Below are 20,866 nucleotides of genomic sequence, written 5' to 3' on the forward strand. Positions count from 1 at the left end.
TGTTTGTCCATGTTTAGTATCATTGAAATTGACAGAAGTTTAATCTCTTTCTATAAAAATGGGCAGTGTTGCTATCCCAGAGATGTCCAGTACATTTTGTATAGGATACAAATATTATTATTAGCCCATGTCTTAACGTTGTTGGGACACATGCTAAGAGGTTTAGTTTTTATGTCATGTCTCTGTGTTGTCAAAATGTACATGTTGTACATGAATTATTTGTGATAAACTCAGGTGTGCCTTTTGACTATGTGATGATGGACATTTGACATGTGAGTAGGAGAAGCACAGGTGTAAATAATAAAACTAATGAAGTCTGAATTCCATTAAGCTTCAGGGTGCTGTATTGTGAATGCTTCATTAATGTTATTAGTAACACCTGTGCTTTTGTACATTTGTGTTAAACTTGCTTATCTAAAACTAAAGCCATAGAATCTAATAATACATACGTCCATAATGTATTTAATTGTAACCCCCCATAGAAAACTTGGAAACTGGCAAATAGTCACATTTGATAGGCTGGTACTACAGACTTCTTGGCATTTTTTCTTAAAGAGAGAAATTAAATCAATTGTTGATTCAACTCATCAAATATTCAACTAGTCACTTCAGTTCTAGAGTAGGCCTACTGGCTGGTGTCCGGGCAAATAATAGGGGCACAACAACAATTGCTGTTGATGTATCTCTGTGTCATTCTAAAGGTTACCTATATAGTTGTTATATAGCTGTAAGTTGTATGTTGTTGTTGTTTTTTTTGTTTGTTTGTTTTTTTTTACAGATATTAAAATGCATTTCAGACACAAATCTGACAAAATGTCTCAGCATAATTTTCATTTAAGGCTGTGTGTATTAAATATACAATAGCCTGCCATATGTCTTATGGCAGAGAAATGTGACCTTTTCCTTGGCTACATCGTCTCTATGGCAACAACACCATACAAACATTGACAGCAAGTTCCAGTAGCTTGCTGTCGTTACCGTTAGCCAACTGTAAAAATTACCGTGTAACTTCGGGTCCTTATGGCAGCATAGGTTTCTTGTCTGTAGTATTTTAGTCGATAAAAGGAGCAGCGATGCCGAAGAAGAAAGTTGCCAAAGTAAAGAGGGCGAAAACCGGGTGAGTACGTACATTTGTACACTGTTTTTGCTGCACTGATGGCCCAATGGAAAATAAACTAACGTCACACTTTTGGCCCAGGAAAGGAAAAAAAGACGGCAAACAGGAGTCAAAAGCGGACAAAGAGTCGGACATCGAGAGGGCCAAGGCCAACGCTGCCCTGTGGGAGCTGAGGTTACAGGTCACCGACCAGTCGCTCGTGCAGTACCGGGAGTCTTGCCGCAAGTTGGCGCGCGTGAACGAGGAGCTCACCAATCAACTGTACCGCGCGGAGAAGGACACCATCGATGTCACTGGATTTTTGAAGAGACAGGCTACAGCCAAAGAGGAAAAGGTCAGAAAGTTAGTTTGTAAAGGTGTGAATGAGCACAGAGTGACGAGCTCAGTCGTTTCTAACATGCTGCCACTTATTTTAACAGATCAATATGCTGCAGAAAACCCTCAAAGGCCAAGAGGCACTTGCACGTGAGGAACAAAACAAACTGGTGAGTTCATTTAAAACACAGCAACAAGAAAAGAAATGCAACTCGAGCTTTCATTTGGCCCACAAAACATGCACAAGATAGCGTGTTCATAGTAGAATACAGCACTACTGTGATTTACTGTGCGCAACCTGTAGCATCTCAAAAATGTGCTGCGCTGTGTTTTAACAGCTGTCCTGTGTGTAATTATGTTGACATTTATTATGTAAGAAAACAACAACCAAACAAAGCGACCATAAAACAAACAAAAAAAAAAACATACCCTCACATTCCGAGTTACATGGTCTAACGATATTTTAATCCATGTCAGTGGCCACAGAAAAAAACGCATAATTTAAAAGTGCTAGGTCGGGAACCGGCAGTGGCACTGCTGATGTTGATGTGTTCACCATACCTCACATGTCACCCAGATCCTTACTCTGAAAATCCAGTTAAAGTTACATAATATACACCAAAGGCTTATTGTGACTCCATTTTGCCTTCACTTCTGCTGCTTAGTAGTTAAGATCAAGCTATCAAACTGACATGACAAAAATCAAGTTGCTTGACTAGACAGAAAGGTACAAAAAACTTTTGCTTCTTTTGCTAGCAGCTGTTTTCAATCTTCCAGCTCTTACTTCATGCTGGTAAAACAGAGTGCAATAAGCGTCTGATGAAGAAATAAGAGGCATGGTCTGGACGAACTTGAAACATCCCTATTTTAGACATGTATGGAACTGTCACATATGTCCACTAAGGAGAAAAAATACTGTCCTGTGGTTGACTCTAAAGATGTGAATTCAAGACATGTTGTTCACAACCCCTTTCTCATTGTGAGGTGATAAAACGGTTCATCTTGAAAATTGACTTAGGTAATGGAAACTACTCCATCAGAGGCACTCAGAGAACGTAAATGCCCTGGCTTTTGTCTAAGAAGAGACATGATGAAACTCTTCGAGTGTTGAGATATCCAGTGATCCAAATCTCTATTCTATAAAGACTTTTATAATGCAGTTACTTCACAGCAAGAGGACAAGACGGGTGCATGCAACACTAATCACTGTTAACTTTAAACTTGTGGATATATTTTTAAGCTCATGATTTGATAGACCACAGAGAGTGAAAATTGCATATGATGCAAACCAACTTGTGTAAATACTGCACACTGGTGCATTGATGTAGAGGAACGTATACAGAGTTATCTGAAGAATAACGATTAGGCCTAAAGTTGTAATCAGATGGTTGATAACCTCTCATTTAGTCGTCATGTACATGTTTGTGGGTGCATGTTTTGGTAGTTTCTCATGACTTTGGTCACTTTGTCACATTTTTGCTCAGACTAGCTTCTCCACAGTAGCATCTTGAGGTATTTAGGCTGACTGATCTGTGCTTAAAGTTGGTTTGCAAAAGAGCATGGCCAATGTGAACTTTTGGACAAAAATCCTCTTCCTTAAAACTGATACAAGCTGCACTTATGGGAACGTTGCAGCAGCTCTATTATATAGATTAGTGGACACATTTTTACAGTTTTGGTCTACATTTAATATGTGGAATGTGTTTCATTTTGTGCATCTAATTATAAGGTTGGTTTCAACAGGTTGAAGATTACACACTTCAAATCAACGAGATGAAAGAACTGTTCAGAAAGAAATCCAGTGACTTTAACACGATCCAGGATGGTATGAGGAAAATTGAGGAGTTTCAGAAGAGGAAAGCCAGGATGGAGCAGGAGCTCAATGATGTGAGGAAAAACATGAGGAGGACACCTATTAAACAGTGGTCATCCTTTTTGTCAGGGTGTTAAAATGCTACCAGTTACCATGACTTTTTATGTTGTAGATGAGAGAAAGCATGGATATTGCTGAAAAGGAACACAGGGAAAACTTAAACAAAATGGAGGGCAAATTCTTCAAAGAAAAGGTATCGTCAAAAACTAACAAGTTACCTAAAATGATCCCACTCGCATCCATATGGTTATGATAGGATGATGACATATGATGTGGTGAAATTATTGTGGAATAGATCTGTTCAGTTGGAACAGTGAAAGAGTTTCATAAATTTCCCTGCAGGCTCGCCTGGAGAGAGAAGCCGCGCGAAAGATAGCCCTGGTGGTGGACAGGGCCCACAATGAAGCCATTGTGTGAGTGTGTTTCCACTGTGCCTTTACAATCTAATTTTATTCTTTAAACTGCACTTTGATGTGCTCAGAGTGCAAAGAAAAAATAATTTACTCACATAAGTGTTTATGTGTATAAATATATATATAACTAGAACTAATGTTATTTTCTTGACCACACCAGTTCGTCATGTTCATTATAGTGTACATCACCTAAGCCAATGATCACATCCTCAGCCGTCCCAGAATGTCCTGAAGGGAGGAGAGGGTAAAGCGTGTGTGGAAGGCCATAGTTTATTACTTTTGAGGCCATGGGATGTATATTTCGCCATTGCTATGTTTAGTTATTTTTTTACAGCTCATAAAACATCAACATTGATACTGGTGTGGTCCTGTCGCTTTGGTCATAGTGTCAGTAATTGATTTTCTTTTGAACATGCTTAGGTTGTCTTTGGAACCCAAGTACAGTGGCTCAGTTAATTTAGTTTTCTGTGTAAGAACCAAGAAACTGAGAGTGAAATTGTGCGATATGTTCAACATGGTCATAACTCAATCCCCTCACATTTAAAGCCATTACTACACTGACTAATAAACAGTCTTAAAATATTACATAAAGCATTTGTTTTACTCTACTTGGGACACTCTGTGCAGATTAAAATAAATCCAACCTGTGTACAAATGCTGTCAGGCACAAAATTAAGATTTATAGTGGTGTGTTCATAATTAGAGACAAATTTCTCAGTGGCTCATTTGTTTGTACTGTAAACTATTTAGGCAGTTGGACGATGCCTCGCGCTCTGTGTTTAAGGAGAACGTCCGTCTCAATGAAGCACTGAAATATCACGTAAAGGAGGCAGAGGACCTGCAGAAATTGTCAAACTCACTGGCAAAGCAAAATGCCTCGCTGGCACTGGACAAGGTATGTTTGAACCATAGGACAGCAAACAGCAACGTTACTATTAGGCACCACCAGTCCTTGGACAGAGAGCATTCATCTCCATAAAGTCATTTTCAATCATTTCAGTTATGAAACACTTGTCAAATCTGTCCAGAATATATTTCAGGTGGTTTTTCCCTTGTGTTGTTTACTTGTGCTGACCTTGTGTATTTTCCTTGTGGTCCTACTCCTACCCCCCCACCTCCTGACTACTACCCAGCCTCTCAGTGGTCAGTGGTTGTGGTGAGTTTCCACTGGTGTATGGGTTCAAATTCAGTGGCTTCTCCTTCGCAGGTTTCTGGCACTGATTCTTTAAGATAAATAAATATTGGGCACATTAATCTTACCAGTGATGATGACAGTCAATCAAGGGAGTAAACCCTCCTTGTTGATGCTTTGGCCGCTCACTCAGCAGCACAGGCTAGCAGACAAATCATTATCTGTTCTACTCCTATATTGGCATGTAAATGAAAGGATTTTCCTAAGTTAGCTGTGTGGGTGTCATCTATTTTACTACTGTGCTCTTCTCTCTACTCACCCAGAACACCTTTGAGTTGATGGTAAAGAAGAATGCAGCTCAGATGGAGGCCCAAAAAAGACAGCTATCAAAACTTAGAGCCAAGGTAGTTTCCCTGGAGCAGGCCCTGGAGCAAAAGACTGCAGAACCTGAGCGAGAGGAAAAGAAAGAGAAGGAGAAGATCTTGGTCAGAACACAGGCCAGCCAGGTAGAGTTGGAGAAGCTTCAGAAAGTGCTCACCATGCGAGAAAGAGAATTAGGGCACATCAAGCGGCTAGCAAGCACCGTTGTGGAGCAGCGCACAGAGCTGGAGCAGTTCTTCCACGAGTCACTGGCTCAGGTGAAGCAGGAGATCATGGCTAGCAGGCTGCAATACAAAAAGGAGGCTCTGCAGGCTTATCGCTGGAGGTTGAAAGAAGCCACAGCAGGAAAGCTGAAGTTCCCACCCATCCGCACCTTCCATGAAAGCCCCCACAGTACCAACTCTGTCTATTCAGACATGGAGGCAGCTGCAACGTGGTAGGTCCACTTCCCATCATTTCCATGACTTGTACAATTGTATGTTTTTGTGATACTTTTAATTCCACATGTTTATTAGTGCCAAGTCAACTGCAGCTCATTCAGTGGTCATCAAACTTCAACACTCTTCGAGGTTCTTCTTCATACAGCCTAAATGAATTTGTGCAAAAGCAGAGTTTGATATTACTTTTGATTTCATCGTCCTGTTATTTTAGGACACATCAACCAGGCAGCAAAGTTGAAATCTCAGATCTTACTTGGGAGCAGAGGGAACAAGTGCTCAGGCTTCTGTTTGCTAAAATGAATGGACAGAAGGAAAGGTAATTAAACTTCTCATTAATTGTTTATGTTTGACTTAGAAAGACTTGGTCTGGTTGCTTGTTCATCACTCATCGACTTCATCCTAGTTAATACATTAAAATCCATTTATATTCCCCTAAAATGAACTTAAACTTTTGCATCAATTAACTCTGAGGAACAAAGTTTAGTGACACCGAGCAGTAGTTCAGGCTGAACCTCTGGAGACTCCTCCCTCTTTTTAATGTTTTAAACAGCCATTTTCTCAGCAGAAGAGGATACCATAAAACATCAGTTAGGCTTCAACCAATTTTCTTTTCCATTCTGCTGCTTAAAAAGAATGAAGAAAGAGTCTGGGCACAATAGTAAAAATAGGCCCAGCCGCAGAGTCGTGTGCTTGGAAACAAACATCTGGTCACGTCGATTTGCTTTTCAGCCTATTGGCCCCTCTTCATGTGCACCAGCAGTTTATTTTGTTCTTTGAACACTTGTGGTCAAAGAGCAGCTGGTAACATGATTTTCAGAAAGGAGTATGCAGGGGATCTGGATGTATGGCGGTATAGCAGGCAAGAGGAGATGTATATTCATGTTAGCAGTGGTCTGGCACCTAGTCCAGCGGCCTAACACAGAACATTTGGCAACTCAAGAGTCAGTTACCAGCAGTCAAGTCCATGTGCATTGTGTTGACCCAGAGTAACCCCTTTCCAAGACAGACTGTAGGCCTGAGTGAACAGACACCCGTGTGCTAAAACATGGCTTTTCACTATGAGGTTTTGTATTTAACTGCAACTCTGCCTGTGTCCTGATAGGAAAGTCAGCCACCATCTGGCCTTGTCTGCGTCCTCTGAGAAGAAGAGCTTTCTTGACAGTGATGCTGCCGGGTAAGACACTAAAGGAATGTACTAGAATAAAAGTTGTTCCTCATCCTTGCAATTACAAAGCCTGTGCAGATTTACTGGACCCACATTCCATGTTTAGCTGAGAAAGCATTGGCTCTGAGAACATGAGTGCTCACGTGTGATTTATCAAGACGGCCGCATTTTAGCGTTGCATAATGATGACTGTCTTCCAGAATTAGAGAGGAGCTCTGCCCGGCGACCTTCATCACCCAGGCGCCTGAGTCCGTTCTGCCCTCGAACCCAAACAGCCTGCCGGATATACACACCACATGACCTCTGTGTGGCCTCTACATCACTCATCACACTCTGGATTGTTTGCCTCTGCTCTGTGCACTTCCCACAGAGTGTCAATCATGTGTATAGCAGAATACAAGATGTTTGTTTGTGCTCATAAATATCTTACCATGCATATATCTATGGCTTGTGAGTTCTCTCTTTCATATATGAAGCTTATTTCAATTCTGTCACAATGAATTTAAAGGATCATTTCACTCAATTCAAAACTTCTCTCTGACAACAAAGTGCTGACACCAAAATTTACCTCAGATAAACAAGATCTCTAAACAATCATTGGATAGTGGGTCAGTGGAATAAAATGCAGTGAGAACCTTGACAACATTGTATTTGAGGAAGTGACTTGGATCCGTACAAACATTGCCTAATCTGTACAGATCTTTTGCATTGTTGATATCTTGGCCACAGTGGTTTACATATAAGAATATCTATATATACACACATCTAATATAAAATCTTCCAAAAGGGGAGTATTTAGTATTCATGAACTATTCATGAACTATTCACAGTGAACATAGTTAGTCGGTTTTGTGCATTGAAAAAGGGTTATTAAGGTGTTCTGGTTTATCAGACTGAACAGTAGCATTTGTATGGAGTATTTAGCGTCCCATAGTAGGCATGGTAACAGCAGGACTTTTCAAGGTGGCATCTTCAGCTTTCCATTGTGAGGTTACAGTTTTGATCTGTGTGTAGAACTGGATGCCCTAGAGAGAAAAAAATAAAAATGTTTACATCAAAACAGACTGTTGGGTTTGTGCTGTTTGTGAGATACTTACTTGTTTTCCATAGAAGTTCATGTCCCCTCTGAAGGAGCCTCTTGAACCAGTAAAGGAGAACATTGGCAGTGGAACAGGGATGGGAACATTGACTCCAATCTGCAAAAAACAAGTATTGTCCCTTTCATTTCCATAAGTGTAAGTTTTGGAAAGTAATTCCCCGGAATCCCAAATTGCTAGCATGAGTAAGATGTGGCTGATGAGAGATGTGGTACATCTATGCTGTTTAAAAAACAAGCTTACATGATCGCAATAAACACAGTTAAACCTGTGGCTTATATTTGCAGTTTTGAAAGCATAGCATGCTCTTATGAAAGGGAGGAAAAACTAAATAAAACATTTTGTTATGAAGGCAATAGAGGCATGGCACGGTTGGTTTGGAGTGTTTGTAACAGCGAGAATAAGTTTGGACACACTAAGGCCTTTTGGTGAAGGTGCGGGGGGGAAAAAAAAGGAAAAGTAGATGTTTGTTGCATCGAGGTTTGGAGAGGAGTATAGCACATGGCCTGCACAGCATTCCCCGACATGTGAACAGCAAACACAGGGCATAACTAGGCTCCACAGGCAAACAAACAGGGAAAAAAGCTGGCCATATTTATGCTTTAACGTTGAACAGGATCCTAGGAATCCCTTTCGAGATGAATTTAAGATTTTCCCTCCTCGAATACTACCTGTAAAAATGTTTCTATGTCCCCCTGTTTTCATTTAAGACACATATTTGCTGTAGCTATTTGTAGTCTTGACTGGTGGGGAAGCGGAGGGAAGGGGGTTGCCGAATGTGTGTATTTTAGGTCAGGGGCAAACAAGGCTATACTTGACATGGAAAATAATTGTTTTTTTGTTTTTTTTTTGTTTTTTTTTTTAGAGTTAAAGTTTTCAAACAGAAGTGTGATGTGCTCCCTGCTACAAATGCTGTATAGAAATGACAGAGGGATGTGAATGTCTCCTTTCTCCCAAAACAGAGGAACACATTTTGAAGCTGCAGCCACTCACCTGGCCCACGTCCACCTCGTGAGTGAATTTGCGTGCAGTGGCGCCATTTGTGGTGAAGATAGCTGTACCGTTGCCATAGGGGTTCCTGTTAACCAAGCTGATGGCATCATCCAGAGTGTCTGCCTCGAGAACAACCAACACAGGCCCGAAGATCTCTTCAGTGTAGCACTTCATCTCAGACTGTAAGAGCACAAAGGTGAACACTTATTGGCAATTTAGTTTCTTTTTAAATGGTACTCCGATGAATACATTTATTGCGTGCACATAAAGATATTAAACCCACATACTGTGACACCGCCAATGATGGTGGGAGCCACAAAGTTGCCGTTCTCGTAACCCTTAACTTTAACATTTCGGCCATCAAGGAGCAGCTTTGCTCCCTCGTCCACGCCACTCTGGATCAGACTGCAGACTCTCTCCTTGGCCTGGGGAGAGATCAGAGGCCCCACATCTGCACCAGGCTGGTCTCCTAGCAGGGCCCCAGAAACAACAAGCTATAAGGTTACATGCTGTGGCAGTCGCATGATGTGAGCACATCAAGGGCAAGGACATTCAAATGCTTCTTTTGCCACAAACGCAAAAGCCAGGATGAGGGGCACCCTGAGGCACTCCCTCAAAAATGGCTACTTACGGGTTTCCTGTGTACTGCACAAATTAGCGAACAGGGAGTATCATTCTCCATTCTACTTCACATCAATTTCCTTTCTCAAAGGATTTGATGCTCTGAACCGCTATTTAGGTCTAGGCCACAGATCTGGCCACAAATTTGCAGCATGGCTGACTCAACAAGCCCTCTCTCCCAGCTGACTCCAATGTGGAGTTACAACAGGGCAGAAGGCGAGAGGTGTGGTTATGGCGGCGTGGGTGGCCCCAAGATGACTAAACCAAAGGCCCTCGGAAGAAAAAGGGGCTCAGGAGAGACAGAGGTGAAGGGTGGGGTGATGGGGCGCGGTACCTGCATTCACGCGCAGAGCCTTGGAACGCTCCACCAGCTCCGGCAGCCAGCTCCGTGCCTCGCCTACTAGGATGGCTGTGGACAGAGCCATACAGCGCTGTCCAGCTGCCCCAAATGCTGCACCCACGAGCTGGTTCAGAGTATTCTCCTTGTTGGCATCGGGCATCACCACACCATGGTTCTTGGCTCCCTACAGTACATGAGAAGTGGTTAGCCTTCTGCAGTTTGATCTCCACATTACAGCAAGTGGTTAGTCACAAGTAAGAACATAATATCAGGGAATTATAAACAAACAATCTACAAATTTCACATAGTAAACTCCCACATTTTAGTCCATGTCACTGAAAGGACTGATGGAAATAAATAAATGGAACATTTATAATTCACAGTTTGGGTCTCCAGTGATGCACAGCTGTAGTGTCTGTTTTGCACCTTCCCACTTCATCAATGATAACAACAATCTGTTGGCCAACGCTGCCACCTGCTGGACATTTCCAGCAAGTCTCAGGCAATAACTGGTGTTGCTTTATCATTTGATACTCACCATGTTTGACTGGACTCTCTTGCCATTTTTAGAACCCATCTCATAAATATACTCCCCAGCTTGATTTGAGCCAACAAAGCTGATTGCCCTGATGGCTGGATGGTCACAGATGAAGTTCACAGCTGCGGCAGAAAAACAGTTTGAGAAATGTCAACGTCAATTACTGTGTTGTACTGCATTACACAGAAAATTATGCAATTAACCCAAGAAATGAAAAACTGATCAACTGTCATCATTATAGATTCTTGTTAGTTCTGAATTTCAAATTAACAAAAAAATTACTAAGGTTCTTCAATGCCGAAATGAACTTCCTCTTTCGCTTCATGATTGAGAGAACTATTTTTAAGATGAATCCCTGGACTCTTGCAAAATGTGAAGGACATCCTCCCTCTTTTTTGACAAATGTATCATTTACCCTGGAAAAAAAGGTTCGATTTAATTTTTGTATATATAAAGCTACAAAGCTGCAACTAACAAATATTTTCATTTTCCTTTAATCTGTAGTATATTTTCTAGATTACCCAGTTAATTGTGTTTAGCCAACTAAATGTTAGAAAATAGTGAAAAATAACCATCACAATTTTCCAGAGCAACAAGAGACAGATTGAAATGTCTTTTTTTTATCTGACTAACTGTGAAAAACCTGAAGATACTTGATTTACTGTCATAAAAGACAAAGAAAAGCACCTAATCCTCACACTGGAGAAGCTGGATCCAGTGAATGTGGGGTATTTTTGCTTGGAAAATGACTACAGCAATTAATCATTTAGCAAATATACCAATTAACTAATTGGTTCATTGACCGATCATTTCAGCTCCACTTGAAATTAATTAATTAATTAAATTAATTAAATTAATTAAATTAATTAAAGAGGACTAGATAAAAAATATAAAAAGTAATTCGCTTAAGCCACTGTGGCACATGACCAAGACGCTTAATGACCATTAATTTCAGACACTAAGATTCTGTATGTCATGTTATCAAGTGCACATGTCCAAATCTCAGATGTCTTTGTATTATTTAGGGCAGATCAAGAAGGCCAAATTTACAGTTTCATCCCATACACTGTCTTCTATCTACACTTCTGACAGTCTCTGGCTAAAGGTAACAGAGACCAGCTCTTACCATCGTGTTGGCCGTGGATGACGTTGAGAGTCCCGTCTGGAGCACCAGCATCCTGGAGCATCTTGGCCAGCAGCATGGCGCAGGTTGGCACTCGCTCTGAAGGCTTCAGAAGGTAGGTGTTGCCACACACCATGCCCATGGGGAACATCCACAGAGGGATCATAGCAGGGAAGTTGAAGGGGGCAATGCCGGCACACACCCCAAGGGGCAGGCGGTAGGTGTAAGTGTCCATGTCCTTGGTGATGGAGGGGAGGGTTTCACCAAGCATCAGAGAGGTGATGCTGCAGGTGTGCTCCACAACCTCTGCAGAGGAAACATACAGAGTGTGCAACACACAAGTTAATTTGGTTCATGTTGTTTTCTGCAGATATGTCAAACTGTAGTAATCCACCCATTTCAAGAAAAAATATAAAAGAAAAAAAAAAACAAAAAAAACAAAAAAACTGTGCTCAAATAAGATTCACTTTTCCTGTTTAAAGATTTTTCATTCAAAAGGAACAACATATTTTCAGAATAAAAGCTTGACCAAATGACAAAATAAGATTTTCCACAATGCAGTAATTGTACTGGGCTGCTAATCAGGGGTGATCATTCAGAGGGCTCATAGATAGATACTTTACTTATCCCCTAGGGGAAATTCATGACGTAAACCGACCTTTGTTCCAGTTTATTGAGATACATAACTAGCATAACTCATTAACCATTCTTCCAACCACAAAGTAAAAGTGTACATTACATGCAAACGTTTACTTATTTGTTGCCCTTTGAAAAAGGTATCTTTGTGCACGTGTGTGAGCAACTTAAAACTTACGCAATCCTCTGAACACATCCCCCTCTGCATCTGCAAGGGTCTTTCCCTGTTCCACCGTGATGGCCTTTGCAAGTTCTTTCTGAAACACAAAACAAGCGCCAATCCCTTGTATTTAACTTCAGGATTAATATGACCTGAAACAACAGGCTGTGAAGTAATGTGGGACAGGTGTAAAACATAACAATAAAAATCTAACTGGACAGTGCTGGTTTTCAGTTGCACCTTACACTTTCTGACCCTTTGACTTACAATGTTGTCCTTGATAAGCTGCTGATAGCGGAGAAAGACCTGCTGCCGAGCCAAGATGGAGGTCTCAGACCATGAGTGAAAGGCTCTGGAGCACGAGTCCGCGGCAGCCAACATCTCCTCCTGTGTGGCTTTGGGCACACGGGCAATCACCTCATTGGTAGCCTGCAGAGAAGAGGGGGAAAAAAAAGTACAACTTTAATACCATAGAGATTAATTAGCTTCACTAATCAGGGGAGTGTTTGAGTCCAGAAAATGTTAAGTAACAGGTGCATCCTAGCAGATGTTTAACTGAGATATGTGGGCTTTCATAAATATGCAGGTCAGAGTTTATCAGTGACAAATAACAGATTTCCACATTGGAAACATTTATGATTGTTACATCATGATGAAACACCTGTTGTCCAAGTGTTGCTGAGGTTTAAAAAAATGCTTCTCATTGACCAGCAGATACTTTGTTATTATTTGATTTAGTTGACATATTACAGTAAGCTGTTTCTTCATTCTGGGGAACACTTTGAATCTGCACAGACAACAAAGCAAACTACAAAATTTACATTGGCAATTTTGCTGAAGGCTTACTGTAGGTCATTCAACCACAGGAACCAGTTGGGAGGAACAGGCACTGTCATTCAACATTATCTAACAGGTCAAGCAACTTTGTAGACTTCGCTGCCATCAGTGTAGTATTATGGAGGATATACTTAAACCCAACTATGTACAGTATATAGGATGTCCCTAAAAAAGAATAAGTGGTGCTCGTTGATCCAGGCCAAGTGAAATACTTACAGGATTGTGAATATCCAGCCACTCTGAAGTCTTAGATTCAACAAACTTCCCATCGATGAACAGCTTGGTGGTGGGCTGTATGAGACACATTATGTCACATCTGCATCCAACTATCCACGTATGACATTTGATATGAAACTTTAACAACAGACTGACAATTAAGTGTGCACTGTTTCAACTCACCACTGAGGAGGAGTAGCACATATGGCTAATTTTAAGTGGGACCTGAGAAAAAAAACACAGCAGAGAGTCAGAAATCATCAAATGCAATAAATATTATCCATTATCGATAAGCTATAATTGTAAGTTTTGTTTACTTATTTTGTAGAACATTAAATGCACACAACCAGTTTGTTCCAGCTGCAGCCGAAGGCCTAAAAGATTAATGAGCAACTACAGTTTGGAGTTATGAAGGGGCTTGAAGGGGACAAAGTCAAGCTGACTGGAGTGGGCTGGAAGAATGAATGCATATAGAATATGCATCAAATATCTACTGAAGAGAGCAAACAACTGAAGTTAACCCCATCTGTGTGAAACAAATCAATCCAGAACTAAATCCTGCAGCACATGACCCCTGGCACTTTGTAAACAATGTGAGCTGTCAAACCTGTCTACGTCATTTGCAACGTTACTGAGATTTTTAAGGCTTGAAAACCTTCAAATCTTACCTTTGTCCTTAGCACTGATCTTAATGCTGTTGACGCCATGATGAAAATGTTTTATTTTGCTAGGCCGACCTGATTTCTCCAACTCCGCAAATAGGACGGTGGCCAGCAGAAGACAGCATTCAGCTTTCTACCTCGCGCAGATGCATCACCTGTGGGCGGGCTCTGAGGAATTCCTCGGCCTGCTATTCGCTCCATGTTCGAACGCCCCAGATGAACGCAGCCTGATTGGTCCACTGTGGGAGCTTTATATCCAATCCCTAGTGAGGATTTTATATAATCCCGCCTTAAAAGGGGAAAGTCAACTAACCATTGGAGAAAGAAATTTGGCAATCTTCCATTTACAGGCAGGAAGTTATGCAACCAGGAGCTGAACTGTGACCAAGAGTCCTGCTGCAAATCACAAGAGCCGATCGTTCAGGCTGAAAGTGTTGTATTCTCATGCTATGTCTACGTGACATTATTTACTCATCATGGAAGACAAGAAGTAGGACCTTGCTTTGAAATGTGCAGGACATAACCGACGACTCTTTGAGCAAGCACAACTTATCCTACAAATAAAAGTGATAACGTTATCGCATCCACAACAATGCACTTGTCCTTAGTTTGCCTCGCCAAGGTACTGTAATATCACTGTTAGCTGTTTGCTAAGTGTGTGTGCGTGCAGCAGGTCGCTAATGTGAACCATATGAAACACCAAATGTTGCCTAGTCATGGACCAAAGAGTAGGTAGGAGGGAGTTCTAGGAGCACATCCTATTGGCTACTGGAGAATGATGAGGATGTGGTCAACTTTGTAGAAACACTGAATGCAATAGTCAAACTGTGAAAACTATAGAGTCAAAGAAATGGCAACACAAACCAAGGTGAACCAGCAGACACATCAAAAGTTTACTATGTCAGGGGGGAGTGTGATGTGTTTTCGAATGGACTGAATGTTTTCATGTGGCTTTTTGTGTTTTCAAATGGACTGAATGTTTTCATGTGGCTTTTTGTTTATAGCCTGTTCTTCATGGATACTTCAGAAGCTCCTGCTCCTGGAGGGTTCGCATTGGTAAGTGATGACACAGCACTAATCTGCTTCAACTTGTATCAAAATCATTTTGATGTCAAAAAGATGATAATTAACTTTTTGTGCACCAGCTTTTGCTCTTAAAGGTATTGAATATGACCAGGTTCCAGTCAATCTAATCAAAGATGGAGGTCAGCAGGTACAATACACTTGATGCAACTATGACCTACTTTACAAATCTATAGCATGAGATGTATCTAATGTATTCTAGCATTTTTATCCATGATAAAACAACATGAAACCATGTCCAAGTTTAGACAAAATACAGTCTCACAAAGAATCTCCATGTGCTCAAGCTCACTGAACAGTACAAAACATTAAACCCCATGCAACAAGTGCCTGCAGTGGAAATGGATGGCATCACCCTTTCTCAATCAGTGAGTCCCTGAACTGTTCACCCGCATTATCCTGATACTGTACTTTATACAAGCAGCTGTAACAAGCCAGTGACAATGTTTACGCTCACACAGCTGGCAGTGATCCAGTACATCGATGAGACCAGGCCAGGACCTCGACTCCTTCCAGCAGACCCAAAGAAACGTGCCCAGGTTCGGATGATAAGTGATCTCATTGCCTCTGGGATACAGCCGCTGCAGGTGAGTGGTTACTGAAAGAGACAGTTCAAATGGTATCACTATTCTGGTTCAGGTTTGAAATAATAAAATCACCTTAATGTCACAACATTGACTAATTTCACAATATCCATTAAATCCTGGATGTTTCAGAATTTGTATGTGATCCAGAAAATAGGAGCAGATAAGGTGCAGTGGTCTCAGCACTTCATTGATCGTGGTTTCCAAGGTTGGTGGAAGCTCAGCTTTATAATGACACATCCCCAAGTTATTCCAAAGTTTCATCTTTTGACATTCTTTACAATATTACTCACATATATTATTTTGTTCTTGTCCAGCTCTTGAGCCCATTCTAAAGCAAACAGCAGGGAAGTACTGTGTAGGTGATGAGGTAAGAGCCTGGTCATCATATTTAAGCGCAACAGTGCGACACACAGCAGACACTTTTCATTTGACTTATTTTGTACCTTTTAGATATCCATGGCAGACATCTGTTTGGTCCCTCAAGTCTACAATGCAGAGAGGTAAAGTCACCCTGAACACAAAAAGATAAACATGAATGTTATGACATTTTGTACTTGAATGAGTTACCATACACACACACACACACACATATATATACATATATATTTACCCTTCTGTTTTCATTAAATCCACCCTGTGTATCTAAACCCTACTAAACTTTAAAAATCCTATTTGTCTCTGTCTTTAATCTCCACAGGTTCAAAGTGGATGTCGGGCAGTATCCAACTATCAAAAGGTTAAATCAAACCTTACTTGAGATTGAGGCTTTCAAAGTGAGCCACCCGTCTTCCCAACCAGACACACCTGCTGATCTGCGTGCATAAAATAACAGCTCGACAGCCGTAGATGCAGACATACAACTTTATACATTCTTAAATAAAACACTTTGAAAATAATCCTATTTCAGTGCCGTTATTTCAAATGACTTTAAGGATTAAGGAGACTGAGTTTTGATATATTTATTAGCATTTTGATAAAAATTTTAACCATTTTGCCTAGTCTAGCACTTTACTGTCAAATATGTACCAATATGTGAGGAAGAGGTACAGGACATGAAGTAATGTGTAAAAAAACACAGATCAGAGATTTGTTATGCAAAGTGCCCAACTCTTGCAGCTTATTGGCTGTATGGTGGAAGCATGGATGATTATTGAAGAGACTCAGGAATAAAAAAAGAGGCTACAGTAAAGTCTAAGCTGTCAAACACATCATTACAATTATATAATATGTAAAGAAAGAGAGCCAAGTAGAAAAATAACTTAAGACAAACACACTTGGACATACTAGGTTGCAGCATCATCCTCCATTTTTAAAGATTAGAAAACAATTGTCCTGCTTGGATTTCTTCTTGTCACTTGTCACCAGGTACCTCCACTGTGCACTTGACTGTGTCGTTGTAGAAAGTACCAGAGCAGTCCGAGCCACCGAACACCATCAATGTGCACCGGACTTTGACGTTTTTACCTTGTTCATGCTTCTCAGTGTCTCTTAGGAAGGAGCAGCCCAAACTTATCATGCTGTGTCCAGCACGAGGCTTGGAGCAAAGCACAGGAGATGCCACTGAACTCCACATGTTGGTATCTGAGGAGAAATCAAGGCAGGACTCCTGTAACATATATATACACAGTATATATGACAAACTGAAACAGGGTGACAGGTTTCATGTCTGTCAGTGCTACATACCAACCTTATTAAACAATTATGGACTAATGGATCACAATGATACAGTACTCAGGATTGAATTGATGGAATTGGCAGAAATTACTGCATATGTGAGAGGATCAGTACTCACCAGTGCTGAAGATATGTAAGTCTTGCAGGGCTCCAATTGCACTGCAGCCCCCACTGACTAAAATCCTGTTGTCTGAAACTGGGAGTGCTGCATGAAACCTGCCCATGTACATGCAAGAGGGTTTTGTCTGTACCATTATTCTTCTATAGCTAGTCTTCACTTTTTAAAAAAAAAAAAAAAAAAAAAAAATTATTTCATGTAAAGCTAGAAAAAAAAAATGCACAAAGATGGTATAATTTTGTCACTAGAGAGTGAGAGATAATATTTGGTGTTAAAACCCATTAGATTCAAATGCAGTTTCTGTCCAACACATAAAAATACTCAAACCAGATGGGTGCATCAATGACATTTCTCAAGGTTGATTAGCTCTGTACTCACCCTCGAGGCAGTGGTGGCATGTTCCCACACTTCACAGCTGTGTACTCCATGAATCCTTCACGCAGTAAGGACACAAAAATAAATATCAGTCTAAACCTGGACACAAACATTACCACTTAATGCACCCAACAAACCGCATCTTACCCAGATCTAGAACATGGAGATCATTAAGGTAGGTTGCAGTCTTCCGGCCACCAAATATTATCAACCTCTGTAAGAGAAGCGTGGCCGAGTGCCTGTTCAATACAAACATCATGATGTTATTGATGGAGAAAAAGAAAACATCAAGGTTACAGTTAATTTACTGTAGCTGTTTTCAAAAGGACACGGACCCAAACCGAGGCAGAGGTCTGTCTCCCTCCACAATGGGCTGGTACCAGAGTTCAAACTCTGGGTTGAAGATGTACAAAGCATTACTGCAGGATTTATCCCCAGAAGAAGGCCCCGGCTGGACTCCGCCAAAGACAAAAAGCTCTTTCTTATAAAACACTGCAGAGTGATATGCCAAAGTTGGAACATTCCCTTTTGCCTACAGGAGGTAAATCCACAAAAACAATCTCTGCTTCAGTATTTGATAAGAATTTCAGAGCTGCAATATGCAAGTAACATGCAACAAACCCACAGTGACAAGTTTCCACTTCCAGGTCAGGGTATTAAGGATGTACAGCTCGCTGTAGCGCTGACCCTCCCTCAGGCCACCGTAAACAAAGACTGACTTGGAGTCTGGGTCATAGGTCGCAGAGTGTCCCCGGGCACACAGTGGTACAGATTCAGACAGAGAGGAGTTCATGGGGAACCAGAAGTCACTGTCTGGGAAGAGGTCAGGTAACCAAATATGACAAAAGCATGTGGAAATACATTCAATTTAAATAGGTATTTTATGGCCGCCTTATCTGTCTTGATTTCTCCTTTGGTGCCATATGCTATAAATGAACTCCACCAACCTAACTCAAGCTTCCACAGGGAGTCCTTGCAGTAGTTTTGATCTGCCGTCTCCCCTCCAATGAGGATGGCAGTGTCAGGGTCACTCAGACACATCGTATGGCTCCAGCGAGCCGATGGACACACTGAAACTAAATCAAGATATTTGTCAGACCCCATTTTGTGCATTCAGATGTGACCAAAAGATAGGTGTAATGTTTTTGTTCCTGACCTTCTCTGTTCTCATTCTTTATCTGCACTGTCATTTCTTCTTGGCTGTTCATCCTGGACAGTCTCTTTTTCTTGGGGGTTGAAGCCTGGTCTATGTCCTCAGCAAGGCTGTCCATGTCCTCAGAGCTCCATGTCAGGTAGCCTCTCTTATTAATTACTGTCCGCCTGGGTGTCTTGTCCTTTACGAGACATAGAATCAATTATATACACCACATGCAGACCTTAATACGTTTGCAAGCATGACTCTTACCGTAGGCCAAACTGGCGGTTTATTTCCCACAGTGGAATCACTGGTGTCGATTTTATTCACTTGGATCTCAGCAAAGCAAACACTATCACCCAACTGTGAGGAATAGGTAGTTATCTGTAAGGGAGGACGATGAAGAAAACTTGCAACAAAAGCGTAGACAACAGCAAAACAATTTTAACCCTACTTATCTTACCGTTTCATTTGCAGCACTTTCATGTAATGTGCTGGAGAGATCAGTTGCAGTGTGCTGTTCTGGGAACAGACATTTCCTTTGAACCAGAGGAGTACTGCTGAAGACACTGGCTTTATCCTGTGGCTGGTCACAAGTCATTGCATGAAACAAAAAACTGAAAACCCCACAGACTGTGCTTGTAAACTGCGTCTCTTCAATTACAACCAATATTAATAAGTTTCATGGTCGGTTTTTGCAGTACAAGTTTTGTTTTCCTAATGGTTAACGTCCCCTGTTAACTTTCATTTACTGAAAAGCTTATACCTCTCCACACACTGTGAGCACAATCTTGCCATAAACTCCTCTCCTGCCCCTCTCTGCTGCCACTGTGACAATGTCCGTGCTCCAGTCACCTTCCCAGGTAAGGCACCTGAGCTCAAAGATGATTTAACAAATTTAGACACGAGCCGTTTTTTTTGTTTAGTTTTGTATGGTAAGTATCTATTTCCTCCACATACCTTGCTTGAACTGACAGAGTCCCAATTTTCTGGGACTGTACCTCTGCACTGACCAGAACATCGACTGAGATTGTTGTGTCACTGCCTGGCCACTCTCCAAGACCAAAGATGACCAGCTGTTTGGGTAGAGGCAGCGGGATGTGGACTTGGAAGCACCTTCGGTCGGATTTGCTGCCAAAGGAAAGAACTGGTCAACGTGTTTGAATGGCTGTGTTTGGGAAAAACGGCTGCATGGAGGTTTTCAGAAAGGTAGCTATACCTGATAAACTGGCGTGGAGCGTCTCGCAGAGACCAAAGGACATAAAAATTCAGCCTCCCCATGTTGTTTCAGGGTCGTAGGTGACTGTTCTAGCAGAGACGTCGCAGTATGAAATCCCGAAAAATCGGGTGCAAAATGGAGCTTCGGTAAACGCTTGTGATTGGCTGAACAGAGCTCGAGGTCGCTGTAAAAACGCACACCTGTGACGCATCACAATTAATTGAATGTGTTACCAGGAGTCAGTGTGCAGTGCACATAGAGGCGGCTCAATTTAGCAAATTTAGTACCGTATTTGGCCAAGTATTACTGAACAGAACTGATTTTTTTTCTCCCATGGAATTTTTTTTATTAATGGCTTGCCGCACCTGTGCAAACAACTTAAGTAGAACTACTAATTAATTACAGCCATAAATACATGGTTTATTTTCAGAGATGTTTTTTAAATAAACATATATATAGCCTATATGAGGGCACTCTGAGCCATCTTTACAGATTACAGCTATATTTGGAAAGAATTGTTATAATGTTAAGAAACAATTTATACAAAGTCAAACAGACGAGTAGAAGTCTTAAATTTGAATTGATTGATTGGAGATTACAGGAAAAGTAAAAAGCT

General features: G+C 41.2%; 4 protein-coding genes across 6 annotated transcripts; 2 read left to right on the forward strand and 2 right to left on the reverse strand.

Annotated features, from left to right (window-relative positions):
* The first annotated feature begins 969 nt into the window (after positions 1–969).
* Positions 970–7,375, forward strand: bbof1 (basal body orientation factor 1). Its single transcript, XM_022750855.1, has 11 exons — positions 970–1,117; positions 1,199–1,451; positions 1,537–1,602; positions 3,176–3,319; positions 3,418–3,498; positions 3,648–3,718; positions 4,469–4,613; positions 5,174–5,667; positions 5,883–5,987; positions 6,774–6,845; positions 7,037–7,375. The coding sequence occupies exons 1-11, from the start codon at positions 1,074–1,076 to the stop codon at positions 7,134–7,136; spliced, it is 1,575 nt and encodes a 524-aa protein (XP_022606576.1). The 5' UTR covers positions 970–1,073; the 3' UTR covers positions 7,137–7,375.
* Positions 7,376–7,468: 93 nt separating this feature from the next.
* aldh6a1 (aldehyde dehydrogenase 6 family member A1) lies at positions 7,469–14,197 on the reverse strand. Its single transcript, XM_022750854.1, has 12 exons — positions 14,066–14,197; positions 13,581–13,622; positions 13,398–13,472; positions 12,612–12,773; positions 12,363–12,441; positions 11,552–11,854; positions 10,426–10,547; positions 9,882–10,071; positions 9,214–9,395; positions 8,927–9,106; positions 7,934–8,032; positions 7,469–7,861 (listed from the first exon to the last, which is right to left on the reverse strand). Exons 1-12 carry the CDS (start codon positions 14,102–14,104, stop codon positions 7,757–7,759), a joined length of 1,578 nt encoding a protein of 525 aa, XP_022606575.1. The 5' UTR covers positions 14,105–14,197; the 3' UTR covers positions 7,469–7,756.
* Positions 14,198–14,451: 254 nt separating this feature from the next.
* Positions 14,452–16,625, forward strand: gstz1 (glutathione S-transferase zeta 1). Of its 3 annotated transcripts, none has more exons than XM_022750667.1 (9): positions 14,452–14,681; positions 15,064–15,115; positions 15,205–15,272; positions 15,430–15,510; positions 15,604–15,729; positions 15,877–15,934; positions 16,044–16,096; positions 16,180–16,229; positions 16,427–16,625. In XM_022750667.1, exons 1-9 carry the CDS (start codon positions 14,652–14,654, stop codon positions 16,551–16,553), a joined length of 645 nt encoding a protein of 214 aa, XP_022606388.1. In that variant the 5' UTR covers positions 14,452–14,651; the 3' UTR covers positions 16,554–16,625. The 3 variants fall into 3 exon arrangements, with proteins under 3 accessions (XP_022606388.1, XP_022606386.1, XP_022606387.1); XM_022750665.1 differs by having other exon boundaries at positions 14,454–14,681; positions 15,859–15,934; XM_022750666.1 differs by lacking the exon at positions 14,452–14,681 and adding an exon at positions 14,812–14,927 and having other exon boundaries at positions 15,859–15,934.
* A 47-nt stretch (positions 16,626–16,672) lies between these two features.
* LOC111225936 (rab9 effector protein with kelch motifs-like) lies at positions 16,673–20,342 on the reverse strand. The gene is made up of 12 exons (XM_022750995.1): positions 20,251–20,342; positions 19,992–20,162; positions 19,798–19,903; positions 19,302–19,415; positions 19,053–19,230; positions 18,844–18,972; positions 18,522–18,709; positions 18,232–18,428; positions 18,044–18,135; positions 17,900–17,954; positions 17,522–17,619; positions 16,673–17,310 (listed from the first exon to the last, which is right to left on the reverse strand). Exons 1-12 carry the CDS (start codon positions 20,310–20,312, stop codon positions 17,081–17,083), a joined length of 1,620 nt encoding a protein of 539 aa, XP_022606716.1. The 5' UTR covers positions 20,313–20,342; the 3' UTR covers positions 16,673–17,080.
* Positions 20,343–20,866: the final 524 nt, after the last annotated feature.

Source organism: Seriola dumerili, unplaced genomic scaffold (genome assembly GCF_002260705.1).
Source record: "Seriola dumerili isolate Sdu_G_001 unplaced genomic scaffold, Sdu_1.0 BDQW01000149.1, whole genome shotgun sequence".
Taxonomy (NCBI): domain Eukaryota; kingdom Metazoa; phylum Chordata; class Actinopteri; order Carangiformes; family Carangidae; genus Seriola; species Seriola dumerili.

Bases quoted from the DNA above. Each gene is read 5' to 3' on its own strand.
- bbof1 (XM_022750855.1), top strand. From the start codon at position 1,074: ATGCCGAAGAAGAAAGTTGCCAAAGTAAAGAGGGCGAAAACCGG. The intron at 4,614-5,173 runs GTATGTTTGAAC...CTACTCACCCAG, and splicing joins CCTCGCTGGCACTGGACAAG to AACACCTTTGAGTTGATGGT. The intron at 5,988-6,773 runs GTAATTAAACTT...GTGTCCTGATAG, and splicing joins ATGAATGGACAGAAGGAAAG to GAAAGTCAGCCACCATCTGG.
- aldh6a1 (XM_022750854.1), bottom strand. From the start codon at position 14,104: ATGGCGTCAACAGCATTAAGATCAGTGCTAAGGACAAAG. The intron at 13,623-14,065 runs GTAAGATTTGAA...TTTTTTTCTCAG, and splicing joins GATCAGTGCTAAGGACAAAG to GTCCCACTTAAAATTAGCCA. The intron at 11,855-12,362 runs GTAAGTTTTAAG...TTTCCTCTGCAG, and splicing joins GGATGTGTTCAGAGGATTGC to AGGTTGTGGAGCACACCTGC.
- gstz1 (XM_022750665.1), top strand. From the start codon at position 14,652: ATGCACTTGTCCTTAGTTTGCCTCGCCAAG. The intron at 15,116-15,204 runs GTAAGTGATGAC...TTTGTGCACCAG, and splicing joins CTCCTGGAGGGTTCGCATTG to CTTTTGCTCTTAAAGGTATT. The intron at 16,097-16,179 runs GTAAGAGCCTGG...TGTACCTTTTAG, and splicing joins AGTACTGTGTAGGTGATGAG to ATATCCATGGCAGACATCTG.
- LOC111225936 (XM_022750995.1), bottom strand. From the start codon at position 20,312: ATGGGGAGGCTGAATTTTTATGTCCTTTGGTCTCTGCGAGACGCTCCA. The intron at 19,904-19,991 runs GTATGTGGAGGA...CTTTGAGCTCAG, and splicing joins ACTCTGTCAGTTCAAGCAAG to GTGCCTTACCTGGGAAGGTG. The intron at 18,973-19,052 runs GTCAGGAACAAA...ATCTTGATTTAG, and splicing joins AAAGAATGAGAACAGAGAAG to TTTCAGTGTGTCCATCGGCT.